Genomic DNA, 11996 nt, shown 5'->3' on the forward strand with positions numbered 1-11996 from the left:
CATAACCATAACAAGTTGTCATGAGGCAGTGTGTCAGTGGACATTTTTTGGAGTGTCTGGTGGCAGAAGGACCCAGCTATGTGGGTGAAGGCTGACACCTGTTAACCATCAGGTGGCAAAAAGGAAGGAGACTTGGCCACACCTCTTCCTCTCTTGTCCACATCTGCCCTGTCTTTCCATGATGAAAGACTGAGAGCAAACCCCTTAGAGACTGATGCTGCACCCAAACCTGGTGTTGTGCTGTGCAGTTCAGTGCCCTCCCTGGTCTCCCTCCTACCTTCATCCTGAGGCTCAGATCTCCACTGAGGGGTCAGTGAAGCCCTTCTTCCCCTCATTCACCAACACCGGTTTCTCTGTTCGTGTGTGCCAGACCAGGATCTGTGTGTCCAGAGACACAAAACAAAGTAGGGCAGGTTTTCAACCTCACTCTGCCACCTCCCTGCTGCCTCCTACATCCTGCAAGTAGTCCTCCTGCCCCCTCCCTTGCCACCCTTGTTCCATCAAGACTTTCTCAGCTGTTCTTTATTTCTACCTAACCCCTCATTCTTGCTGTTTGTACATGTGATGTATTCAAAATATCTGTTGGAAATGAGATATATAGAACAGAAAATAGACAAGTTCCAAGATTTCACAAGTGTGTATGTATGTGTGCACATGTATGTATGTGTGCATACACAGATGTGTGTGCATCTGCCATGATGTGTGCATGTTTGTGTGTGTGTGGGGGGCAAAGAGCACATTTATTTAGATGCACGGCTAATAATTCTTGGTTATGACCCTATGGCCACGCCTCCCATGTCCCTGCCTACTTTCATTGCGGAAGATAAACTATCTTCCTGAGTGGGGGTTTCAAACAGGCAAGATCATTTTGAGGTGTTTCCTTGCCCCTGATCTGTAGAGAGGCTCTTAATGGTCATAGGAACACTTGCATTACAGTCATTAATTCTGTAGAGATTCCTACCTTGGTACAGTTGGATGCCTTGGGTTCCAAATCATTAAGGGTAACAAGTTCTCGGAGGAGGCTACTTTCCTGGTAGCCTCCTTTCACGCCACGCAGCTTGAAGTAAGCCTGGCTTCGCTGTAGAATGAGCCTCAGGTTGACAGCAAATCCAGCCATATCTATGGCAAATGGTCGATGGGGATCGAACACTGTCTTCCAGCCAACCACCTTCCCTGCCCCGTTCACCCGTGGGGCCTCATATCGAAGTCCACCAACAAAGGCCACAGGCCACACGGACACCCTCCTGGTGCTGCGCATCTACAAGGGGAAGCCAGAGTCAGAACACCTGAGTCTACTGAATGGCACCCATCCCCAAGGGAGGTGAAATCAATTAATTATATGTGTGGGGTCCATTTAAAGTCTTGGGGAGGGGAAATACAGTCCCACCCTACCTCTATATGCTATCCTGTAGATGGCAACTGATGGGCTCCTGCAAAGGGAATCTCCTCTAGGCTGCAGGCAGGACCCAACTCCCAATCCAGCTGACCACCTTCTCAATGTGACCCAATTGCTGTTTTCTCCCTTGCACAAAACGTTTCATTGTTGCCATTTATCTGTCTGAAATGATGATGACTCCTCCCCTAGGCTTGCATGACCCAGGACTCCAAAGAAACTCAAACTGTTCCACTGAAAAGGTTTCTGGTTGTCATATAAAATGGCCCTACTCAAAGACCTCAAACCACTCCTCTAAGGCCAGGGCCATTTAGGAGTGCCACCACCACTCTTGCCTTTAACCAGTGGAGGATGCTTTTGCCAACATATGGTATTTTCTATGCCCTTCCCTGGTCCTCTTGTGTCTTCACCCACCCCAGTTTGGCGACCCCCTTTCCTGGGTTTCCTTATGTGTATGTACCCACACCCAAAATTCCCCAGCGTCTTTCTTCTTGCTAGAGGCCCTGCATCCATCAGCATCTCCAATCTCTGCCTGCCAACTCTCCTTCCTCTTCATCCCTCCCGCACCTCCTCAAAGAGCTCCAGACTGTAGGTATTGTCATCGTCAGCAAAGTACACCACGCCAGGCTGGGTGGAGTTACGTGGGAAAGTCTCTCGCAGCCAGCGCAGGGCCAGGTTGCGCTGCATGGTGCCCCGTGGGATGCGTGGGTCACGGGCATCTCCTCGCAACTTGTAGTTGCGGGGCGTCTCTACATGCAGGTGAGTGTAATTGAGACCGGTGTCGCGCAGCAGGCGCGCAGTCAGTGGCGTACGACGAGGTGCATCCTCCACCACTAGCCAGTGCAGGTTAGGAACATGCAGCAGCGTGTTGGCCATGCGCGTCAGCTCGGCCTTTTGAACTGGGCGGCTGTAGGTGGGCGTCACGACGTGGATGGTGGGTAGTGTGTCGGACCAAGGCGGGGGCCTAGTATATACGTATTCGGTGCGCACAACTTCCACGATGTCACGGTCGGACATGCAGTACTCCCTTGAGTCTGCGCCTGGCACCGCATCCCGCCGTGGGTCGCTGCCCTCATCTGCAGAGATGAGAGACAGGCAGTGTGGGGACAAATGCTGGCCTGACTCTGGCCCCATTACTGGACACTGACTCCAACTACCCTACTAAGACAACCCTCTCTACCCTTCTGCAGGAACATCATCAGGATACTGCTTTATCTGCGGGACCTGTTAGAATTAAAGTTGAAATCTGCACCCCTGGAATTCTCACAGGGATTTCCCTAACTCCCTAGATGACACGGAAATAATCTCTCCCGTATCTTCACATTAGACAGTCCTGTAATTATTTGAGTACAGCTGGCCATAGTCCAAGCTTGTACTCTCAGTTCCTAAACACATTGGATTTTATATGATGGTGTCCTGACCCTCCCTTCCCTAGTGCCCTCCTTATCTGGTGCAACTAACTACATAGCAGATTGACACTGACACATTCTGTGGTGGGGATGTCACAAAACTCAAGGGTAGCATTAATCTCATGGCTGCAGCACACTGTGGATCCTGAAGGATCCCAATATTAACTTGCCCCAGATTTTTTTTTTTCAAATCTTTTAGTTAAGTGGGGAATCTTTCCCCTTGGCCATATATAATCAATTCTTAGAATCTTGGTGCAGAACCTAATATTTAATTATTGCATTGGGTTTTAGTGAGTTTTACCCATAATTGTAAAAATAATTTTGAAACCTGAATATTATTCCTGATTGCATATATTCCTCCATTTTGGTATAAAAAAAAAAAGGACAAACAGACCTGTTTAACTTCTTCCAAGGGTTTGGTGTCAATCTCCTAATCTGCACCTTCTTGGCATACTCACTGAGCTATCTGAGACACTAACTGCACACCACTGTACTACCACCCTATTAGTGTTATTGTCTCCACCTCAAGGATGTCACCAGGGACACTGAAACTTGCAAATCCTGCTCTCTGAGTAAACAGTCCCAGACATGGGGATATTACTTCCTGCAGGCAACTTGCTTCAAGTGCAGGAAGCTCTAATGACCTAGGTATTTCTTACATGCTGGACATCCTCTTCCATGGGGAATTGAACAGTCTTATAGAAGGAAAATCAAGAGCAATGGCATTCTTGTTTTCAATGAGTTTCTACTTTCCAAATTATGTCATTCTGTTTGAAAAACTCATGTAGCAATGATAGTGTGGCTCACATACTCTCAGTGGAGGGTTCATGGTCAGAGGACAGACCTAGAAACCTGTCTTTATTAACTATATGTCCTTGAACAAGTTACTTAGCTTTTAGTGCCTTGATTTCAGTGACTGTAAAATGGAACTAATAATAGCATCTACTTTATTGAGTTATTATGTAGATTAATGAGTCGAGACACTTGAAGGACTCAGAGCACTGCAAGGCATATTTGCTGTCATTTCCTGGTGTGTAGAAGGACATTAGCTGTCCTACTTCCTCATGGCTCCATACAGTTTCAGTAAAGATGAAATGAAAGGGCTGGAGCGAGGTCAAAGAGAGGATGCTAGGCATCAACCATTTTGTTCCCTCCCTCTGTTCAACTTCCACCATCGTTAGCAGCATGCAAGCTGTGGGGGTGCTGGTGTGGAATCTAATGCGGATCAACCCAGAAGAGGACCTGCTCCAGCTCTTAGTGCTCACAGGCCAATGGCACAAGACACATAACAGGAGCTGTGAGTCTATTACCCATGATACAGAGAAGATATTGTGGCAGGGGGAGACTAGCACAAGTACAGGTCTTCAAAAGTGTTTTTTTGGGAGAAGTTTTGGGTAGAACTGTGAAAAGAAAACTAGGTTGAACTAAGAGGGATGGGTGTTCAGGATTCTGACAAAGATATTAGGTTTAATTCATCCTATGGTCAATAAAGTCTTAGAAGTCATGGTTTGAAAAGGAGATTTAGGACCATTTTGCCAAGTGTTCTACTGTCCAGATTATCCCAAATATTTGCCCTGGGAAAGTTCTCTATGAATTGGGATTCTGTACCTGTACTCTGCCCTTCCCACTGGCTTTCAGGATTCTGCACTTCTGAGACATAAAGGCCTCCTTGTGACCCTAACATCATTTAACTGCAGATTTCACCCAATCCCTCTTGGAATGTTCAGAGAAGACAATGTCAAGTTACCATCCTTGGGAAGTAAAACAGCCTAATGTCTCCAACCCTAGCTCTGTCAGCAATGAACATACTATCATCATTTTTCTAGACGGTAGTTTGAACCCCTCTGGGATGATGTATTGGCAGGATAACAACAGTTCTAAACTGACAAGCACCAGAGGCATTGGGGTCAGCAGAAGACGACATCAGAGAAGCCCAAAATGTCCAGCACAGGCAGTGAGGCTACAGCAATCTTAAGCTTAGCTCTTTCTCCTGAAAGCTTCAGGAAACTCTAGAGGTTTGCAAAATGTTTATCTGTGTGAAGCAGCACAGTGTAGGCTGTGATTTGTGGATATGGCCTGCATCTGAGTCACTTAAGGTACAGGCTACAGTGGAAACCCAGATCCTACTTCAGTACCACTATCTTCATCCCTGGGATAGGCTTGGGTGCCTTCCTGTTTTATCATGATCACAAGTAAGATAATTCACATTGGGCTGGGGGGAGGGGGTAGTTCAATACTAGTAGAGTGCCTGCCTAGCAATGTGAACACGTGGGAAGCCCTGGAGTCCCTTCTTAGCACCATGGGCGGGAAAAGAAGACACTTTGCTTTGGTAGAATTGCTGCTTCCCCCAAGTGTTGCATATGTGTGTGTGTATTGGGGGCTGGAGTGGGAGGGGACATGAAAACATGAGACTGAAGGCTAGGCAATGAGGGCAGATGTGGAGCACACAGAAGCCTTTGGGGTATAAAGTGTTTAGGTGTGAGAGGGAAAGGCAACCTTGGGACTCAGCTGGGAGAAGGTAGTTCAAATCCCAGTTCTTCCACTAGCTCCTAATAGGATTCTTCCTCTTTCCAGGCCTACTGCCACTAGATACTAGGGTTTTCTAAGTAAGAAAAGGGGACAAGTTATATACTCTTCTTAAAGGTGCTATAACACAATACAGGATAAGGTTGTTGGTCCAGTGGTAGAGTGCTTGCCTAGTATACACAGGATGCTGGATTTGATTTTCAGCAACCCAAAATAAAACAAATAACCACACACAAACACACACACACAAACAAACAGACAGTACAGGCCAGAAATCCTATCCTTTCCTCCTCACTCCCCACTAAGTGATCCTGTTCTTTGCACATGGGATCAGGAAGTAAAACTGTATATGTAGTTGTCTCTGCATGTGAGTATTAATCATGTTTGTTTGTTTAAAATTTTCTGTATTTGATTTTGTGTGTGTGTATGTGTGTGTGTGTGTGTGTGTGTGTGTGTGTGTGTGTGTAGGGTTTCTGTTTGTTGTACTATGGATTGAACCCAGAGGCGCTCTTCTGAGCTACATCCCCAGCCCTTTTTATTTTATATTTTGAGACAGACTCTCATTAAATTGTGAAGACCAGCCTTGAACTTGCAATCCTCCTACCTCAGTCTCCCAAGTAGCTGGGATTACAGGTGTGTGCTATGGCACCTGGTTGTTGCTTTGGCTTCTTGGGGCCTTACAGACCTGAGAAGGGGCTACCTCTCCCAGGACTAGCTAGAAATAATAAACAATTGTCTGCAAACCACTTTTCATATGCCAACTAACCAACTCAGAGGCACACCCCCCACCCACCTCCTTTATCAAAAACTGCAAGCCAATCTTACCCTATCCTAAATCACCAAGTACCAGTACCAGACAATTAAAAGCTACCTGTCATATCTTGGAACACACTGAAATTATTCAAACTGTCAAAATTCCAAGCCTGCTCAGAGGTTTTGCTCAGCTCTTTCTTTCCTGCAAAATCACAATAGAGGCATATCCACAGGCTTGCCTCTCACCCTTTTACTTCCTGAACAATCCCAGTGGCCCTGTGTAGCATGATATGGCCCCTCCTCTTGGGAACTGAGAGTAACAAGCTCTTTCAAGGAGCTCTCACTAAGGGAACTAGGCAGGGAGGGTAGGCAGGGCTCACCCTTGTGCACAGCAAGTAGAGGTGCAAGAGTGCTCTGGTGCCAGACAGTGATGAGAAGAGTCCAGGGCAGCACGATGAGGACGATCGCAAGGATGTCCCGTCTCTTCGGCATCTCCAAGGCTGGCTGCGCCCACAGCTCCTCATTACCTGAGTGGCGGTAAGGTCAGGAGAGGGGTGGCCACAGGGCAGCGGCAGCACAGGGGAAAAAAGAAAAGGCATGGGCCAGCCGGCCAGGCATGGAGAGAACAGAGAAGCTGAACGCTGGCTAGTAGGTCTTACCAGCATTCACAACCCACCCATTGCGGAAGCAGGTTTGCAGAGTCCAGCCTGATAGGAGTCTGAGAAGGGGAAGTTGTCCAGGGGCAAGGTCAGGAACCCTCAGAGATGGACACCTGTAAGAGAGAGCAGAAGAGGATGGCCAGAGACCGAAGCATGGGTGTGGACCCCCAGCAAGAGTCAGGCCCCACTCTGGGACATATAGAATCAAGTTTCTCAATGAAGTCTTCCTTGATCTTCTCTCTGAAGACCTCATCTCTGCTGAGGGTCCATTAATAAGAGTTAATAGGGTATAGGCATTACAGCCACAGCTTCAGAGATACCTGCCTTAGTTTAAGTCCCAAGTGTTTCATCCACAAGCTGTGATCTTCGCACAGTTACATCAACCCTGCACTGCACTTTAGTATTTCTCTTCTAGAAAATTGTGTATCTACTTCTCAAGGCTATTCTTAGAATTAAATGAGTTGATGTTCATAAAGCTCTTAGGGTTGTCTCCCATGTAAGAGTACAAGAAACGTTTGCTTTTGTGATATCCAAGTTTGTGGGCCCAGATTTTTTTTCCCCCATAGCCTGGGTACTGCAATAGAGTTAGGAGGCTCCTTCAAGAACAAGGAAGAGATCTTTTAGGGTTAGGTTTTGGGAAGAAATGTGGTAAATGCATTCCTCTATTATTGTCCATAGGAAATTCTTTTGGGGCACTGCTCCATGCAGGATGAGTGCCAGGTTCTGTACTTGGACATGATGACCAGGATTTTGTTGTCCCCAGTTTTGGAAGTAGTGTGCTTTTGTTCTTCTCAGGTCTTCTCTTCTCTTCTGATGCCCTTTGGAATACCAAACTTTGCTTTCCATTCTGGTTTCCTGGGTCAGCCTCTGCTCACCTCTTCCCACCAAAGGTCCACTGCCTCCAGAATCTGTCTGCAAGGGCAGATACAAGCATCAGCCTTACCTTAAGTGACAGAACATTAGGGTTAAAGGAAACAGAGGCCAATGCAGGAGGAACCATCATTCTGAGCTGTTGTGCTCTACAGCACTCCTTAGCTGACCCTATAAATGACAGAACCTAGTGGCACATAAGAATGCTATGGGTCTTGTGTGAGAAGCAGAGTGACCTTATGCCACACCCTCTGAATCAGAGTGCAGGCTACTGGCAGGGCTCTATAGGGTTCCACATAAATGCCATATTCTGGCTGATGTGACCTTATGTTACATCTAAAGAAGGATGGGGAGTGCTATGTTTTAATATGGTTTGTCCTCTCTGAAATGTGTTGAAATTTGCTTGGTTGTGGTGGCACTATACAGAGGTGGGCCCATTAAGAGGTGATGATATTATTAGGAGGGATTATTGCCTTTCTCACAAGAGTGGGTTCATCCTTGCAAGAACAAGTTGTTATAAAGCAAGGCTATCCATCATGTTTTATCTCTTCCATTTGTGCTTGCTTGGCCTTCTGCTTTATCATGAGTTGAAGCAGCATGAGGCCCTCACTAGCACCATAATCTTAGACTTCCCAACCTCCAGAGAATCATGTGCTAAATAAACTACTTTCCTTTTGTATCACTCAGACTCAGGTATTCTGTTATAGTAACAGAAAATGGACCTAAACGGGGAGGCTAGGCCTGACTTAGGCTACCAAAACATCTGAGAAGATTTATTCTATGTTCTTAGAGATTCACATAGAAGATTTCTTAAACATCCTGGTTTTCCTGAAGCTTTTAATTCCAGGATGGAGAAAACTGAGGAAAGAAAGTGAGCACCACACCCACTCAGTTGATATGGGGCTAGCTTCCATGTCAGTACTTTGCTGCTTTTAATAGGCTTTACCCTTTGGGAAGTCATTTTATCCCACAGCTTCCACCTCTGACACCTGCTCAACCTCCCACTGGTCTGCTTGGGCTCTTGTTAATGACAACAAGGTTCCCCATAGTGTCCAGGATGTACAAGGACTAAGCTCAACAGTTAACACACATCTGCTCCCTGAAGTACTCACAACCACCCTGTGAGGTGGGTATTATCACGATCCCTATTTTATAGTTGGATCCATGGAAATCAGAGAAAGTAATTTGCCCCTGGTTAATAATTAGAAAATGGTGCAGTTAGTTTTAAATCAGGGCCATGTGGCTATATGCTATCATCAGGAGCACGCCTGAACCCCTCAGAACTGAGTCAGGCATGGGGACACATACAGGCCACAGGCTTTCTCTGGCCTGGACAAACGCCTTTTCAAGAGCCACTGTCCTCCATCCCAACTGCTTGTGTTGTAGGTCCCAGAACCTGACTGGACAATGAAGCAAAAATAAAAGGGAAAAGATAGGGACATGGTACAAGAAGCCACAGCAGCATCTGAACTCATTTTGTTTTTGGTCAAAATTTCTATGAGAGGAAAGGGAGGGGATTGAGGGAGAAAAGCTCTAAAAATAAACTTGCAATAAACCCAGTTGTGCATTAATTACTTTGGAAGCCATTACGGCTTGAAAACCCCATAACTTTAATGGAGGCTATTATAAGCATAGTGGCAAAATTGTGGAGCTAATTACCAGGCGGTTATTAAGTAGAACCAAGAGAGTCCTCAGTCTTGGAGAAAGCCATCTGGCCAGCAGGGGGTGGAATCATGGGAAATGATGCCTGAGTGTGTGTAGGGAGTGGGGTTGGGGGAGGGTGCACCTATGCCTGAATCCAAGACAGGGCTGCAGGGATATCCAATGTGGGTTACTCCTCCACAGCCTATAGCTTCTGCTTGAGGAAGGACGGTAGTTGTCTGTGGTTGCACGATGTATCCACTGTGGAACTCAGAATGGCTTCTGGGCCCTTGGTTGGGATGGGCAGAAGAATAAACACAAAGGTGGTAAGAGAAGCCTGGTCTAGCCAGGCGCGCCCAGGAAAGAAGAGGGGGCAATGGTGGGGAGAGCAAGGTGAAGGAGGAATGGGGGGTTACAGTGAGAGAGGAAATGTAGTGTGAGCAAGTGTGAAGATCCAGGCTCTGCTGTGGCCATGTCTCCCCACCCCTACACTCATACCCATGCCTGTGACAGACCCTGACTATCACCACTGTCTCTCCCTCAGCAAGTGAGGAAATGAGGAGGCTCCGTTCTCCTGAGATTTCTCAAAGCATCCACTGGGCAGAGACAAAGCCTACATTGTAGCTACCAGGGATGAGGCCCAGTGGGGGACAGTCACTGGAGGAGGAGCAGCAGCAGCTGGTGGCAGCAGTATCCTGGTTGGCTCCACATGGGACTATGGTTATGCTGCTTGCCCCTCTTGATTTCTGCTTTCATCCTTAAAACTTTGAGATTGGTCAGAAGGGTTTTACAGAATTTTCAGTTCCGCCATTTTAGTTTATTGAAGCTAAGATAGTTGGGGCTCTGTGAGAATGAAGAAATGTCCTATGTTACGGTTTGGATGTGAGATATCGCCCAAAAGCTCATGTGTGAGACAACGTGACAGAGTTCAGAGGGGAAATGATTGAGCTGTGAGAGCCTTAAACTAATCATCGAATGAATCCCCTGATAAGTATTAACTGGTACCTGAAGCAAAACTGGGGTGTGGCTTTGGGGTATATATTTGTATCTGGCAAGTGGAGTCTCTCTCTCTGCTTCCTGACCACCATGTGAGCTACTTCCCTCTGCCGTACTCTTCTGCCATGATGTTCTGCCTCATCTGAGCCCCAAGGAATGAAGTCGGCCTTCTATGGACTAAGACCTCTGAAACCATGAGCCCTCAAATAAACGTTTCCTCCTCTAAAATTGTTCTGGTCAGATCCTTTAGACACAGCAGCAAAAAAAGCTGACTAAAACATCCTGCTTGAAGCAGATGGTATCCAGGTGGGTATCTAGGCCAGAGACAAAGCCAGAAGGACAAAATAACAGCTGTCCATTGGGACATCATGAAAGCACATAAACTTATGGAGATGGATCATATCTGGAAACAACTATCTATAGGAATTCATTAGTTTTAGAGTGCCCTGGGCTGTGGATGAGACCTAGGGCGTGCCTGAGACTCAGAGAGAAAGGTTCTGATCATTTAAAATTTGGGCAAATCAGGCTGGACAGCCAGGAATGGCTGGGTCTGAGAGGGTCAGGAGAGTGTGCAAGGTTGGTTCAAGGCTGACCAATTCTACAGTCTGGAGAGGCTTTTTTTCTGAACATATGTTTGTTAAAAAATAATTTTTAAAAAGCCTCAGTAATGCCCAGCATCCCTGAAGGGACTCATTGAATTCCATTTGTCAAAAATTATGCACATCCAAAGTGAGCAAGGCACTGTTAGATCTGTGGGTGTCAAAGAAAACAGGGACTTCCCTCAAGGGTCTCCTAGTCCAAATCAGAGGAGATTTTACACAAGTCACTCCAAGGCAAGTGATGTGTGAGGTGCACATAATGTTTGAGAGATGTGTGTGCATGTGCATATGTGTGTCCACACATGTTTCAGGCTAGTTACAAACAAACTCAGAACTCATCTACACCACTCATCTCTGGAGGATAATCAAAGAATTTTTACCTAATAAGATTAGAAGCAGTAGTTAGTTGGTTAATCAAGAAAACCATGAAAGTAAGGATCTTTCAGATGATACATACATACATGCCATACACATTTCAAGGTAAGTAACTTTTGAAGATCCAGATGTTGCTGCTTCCCCTGAATACAAATCTGTGATCATTTTTCCAAAATTCAAGTTGCCCATTGCTGGATGGCTTTTAACGTTTCCACTTTTTCAGCACACAGCCAGGACTTCTCCTATGCCAAGAAGTAGCCAATGGGACATTTGCACTGAACTGGCATCAACCTCATCATAGCAAGTGCTCATTGTGGTTAAAGAAGTGGTTAGAGAACTGAAAAACCCTTGGTGAGCAGTTTGAGTGCAATACCCATTAGAATGCTTATAACTTATGACATCAATCTTCAGTTAATTTGGAGACTGTTTTTCCCATTCTCCATACGAGGTCTTTTGAGAGATACTATTTAGTTTTCATATAAAGAACACACTTATTTCAACACATCATTTCAATGGTATCTCTAATGTTCTGTGATGATAACAAGCACTACCATCATAAACAGGTTGGGGACAAATGTTTTGACTCTCAGTAAGCATGTGCTCGGCAGCTTATGAGCCCAGGAGACCCCCCCCCCCCATCCCTGCATTGCTCTGGCACACTGGCATGGTTCAGTACTTTATGAACTAAATGGAGTACACAGGTAACTTGCTGAGTTAGTCGACAAAAGAAACGTTGGTTCAGAAAGTTGGGCTGGCAATGTGGCTCAGTGGTAGA

General features: G+C 46.1%; 1 protein-coding gene across 1 annotated transcript; it reads right to left on the reverse strand.

Moving 5' to 3' along the window:
• Window positions 1–291: 291 nt before the first annotated feature.
• On the reverse strand, window positions 292–6603 carry B3gat1 (beta-1,3-glucuronyltransferase 1). The gene is made up of 4 exons (XM_026394684.2): window positions 6462–6603; window positions 1961–2469; window positions 962–1258; window positions 292–378 (listed from the first exon to the last, which is right to left on the reverse strand). The coding sequence occupies exons 1-4, from the start codon at window positions 6571–6573 to the stop codon at window positions 292–294; spliced, it is 1005 nt and encodes a 334-aa protein (XP_026250469.2). The 5' UTR covers window positions 6574–6603.
• Between the last annotated feature and the right edge of the window lie 5393 nt (window positions 6604–11996).

The sequence above is a fragment of the Urocitellus parryii genome, chromosome 4 (genome assembly GCF_045843805.1).
Source record: "Urocitellus parryii isolate mUroPar1 chromosome 4, mUroPar1.hap1, whole genome shotgun sequence".
In the NCBI taxonomy this organism is placed as follows: domain Eukaryota; kingdom Metazoa; phylum Chordata; class Mammalia; order Rodentia; family Sciuridae; genus Urocitellus; species Urocitellus parryii.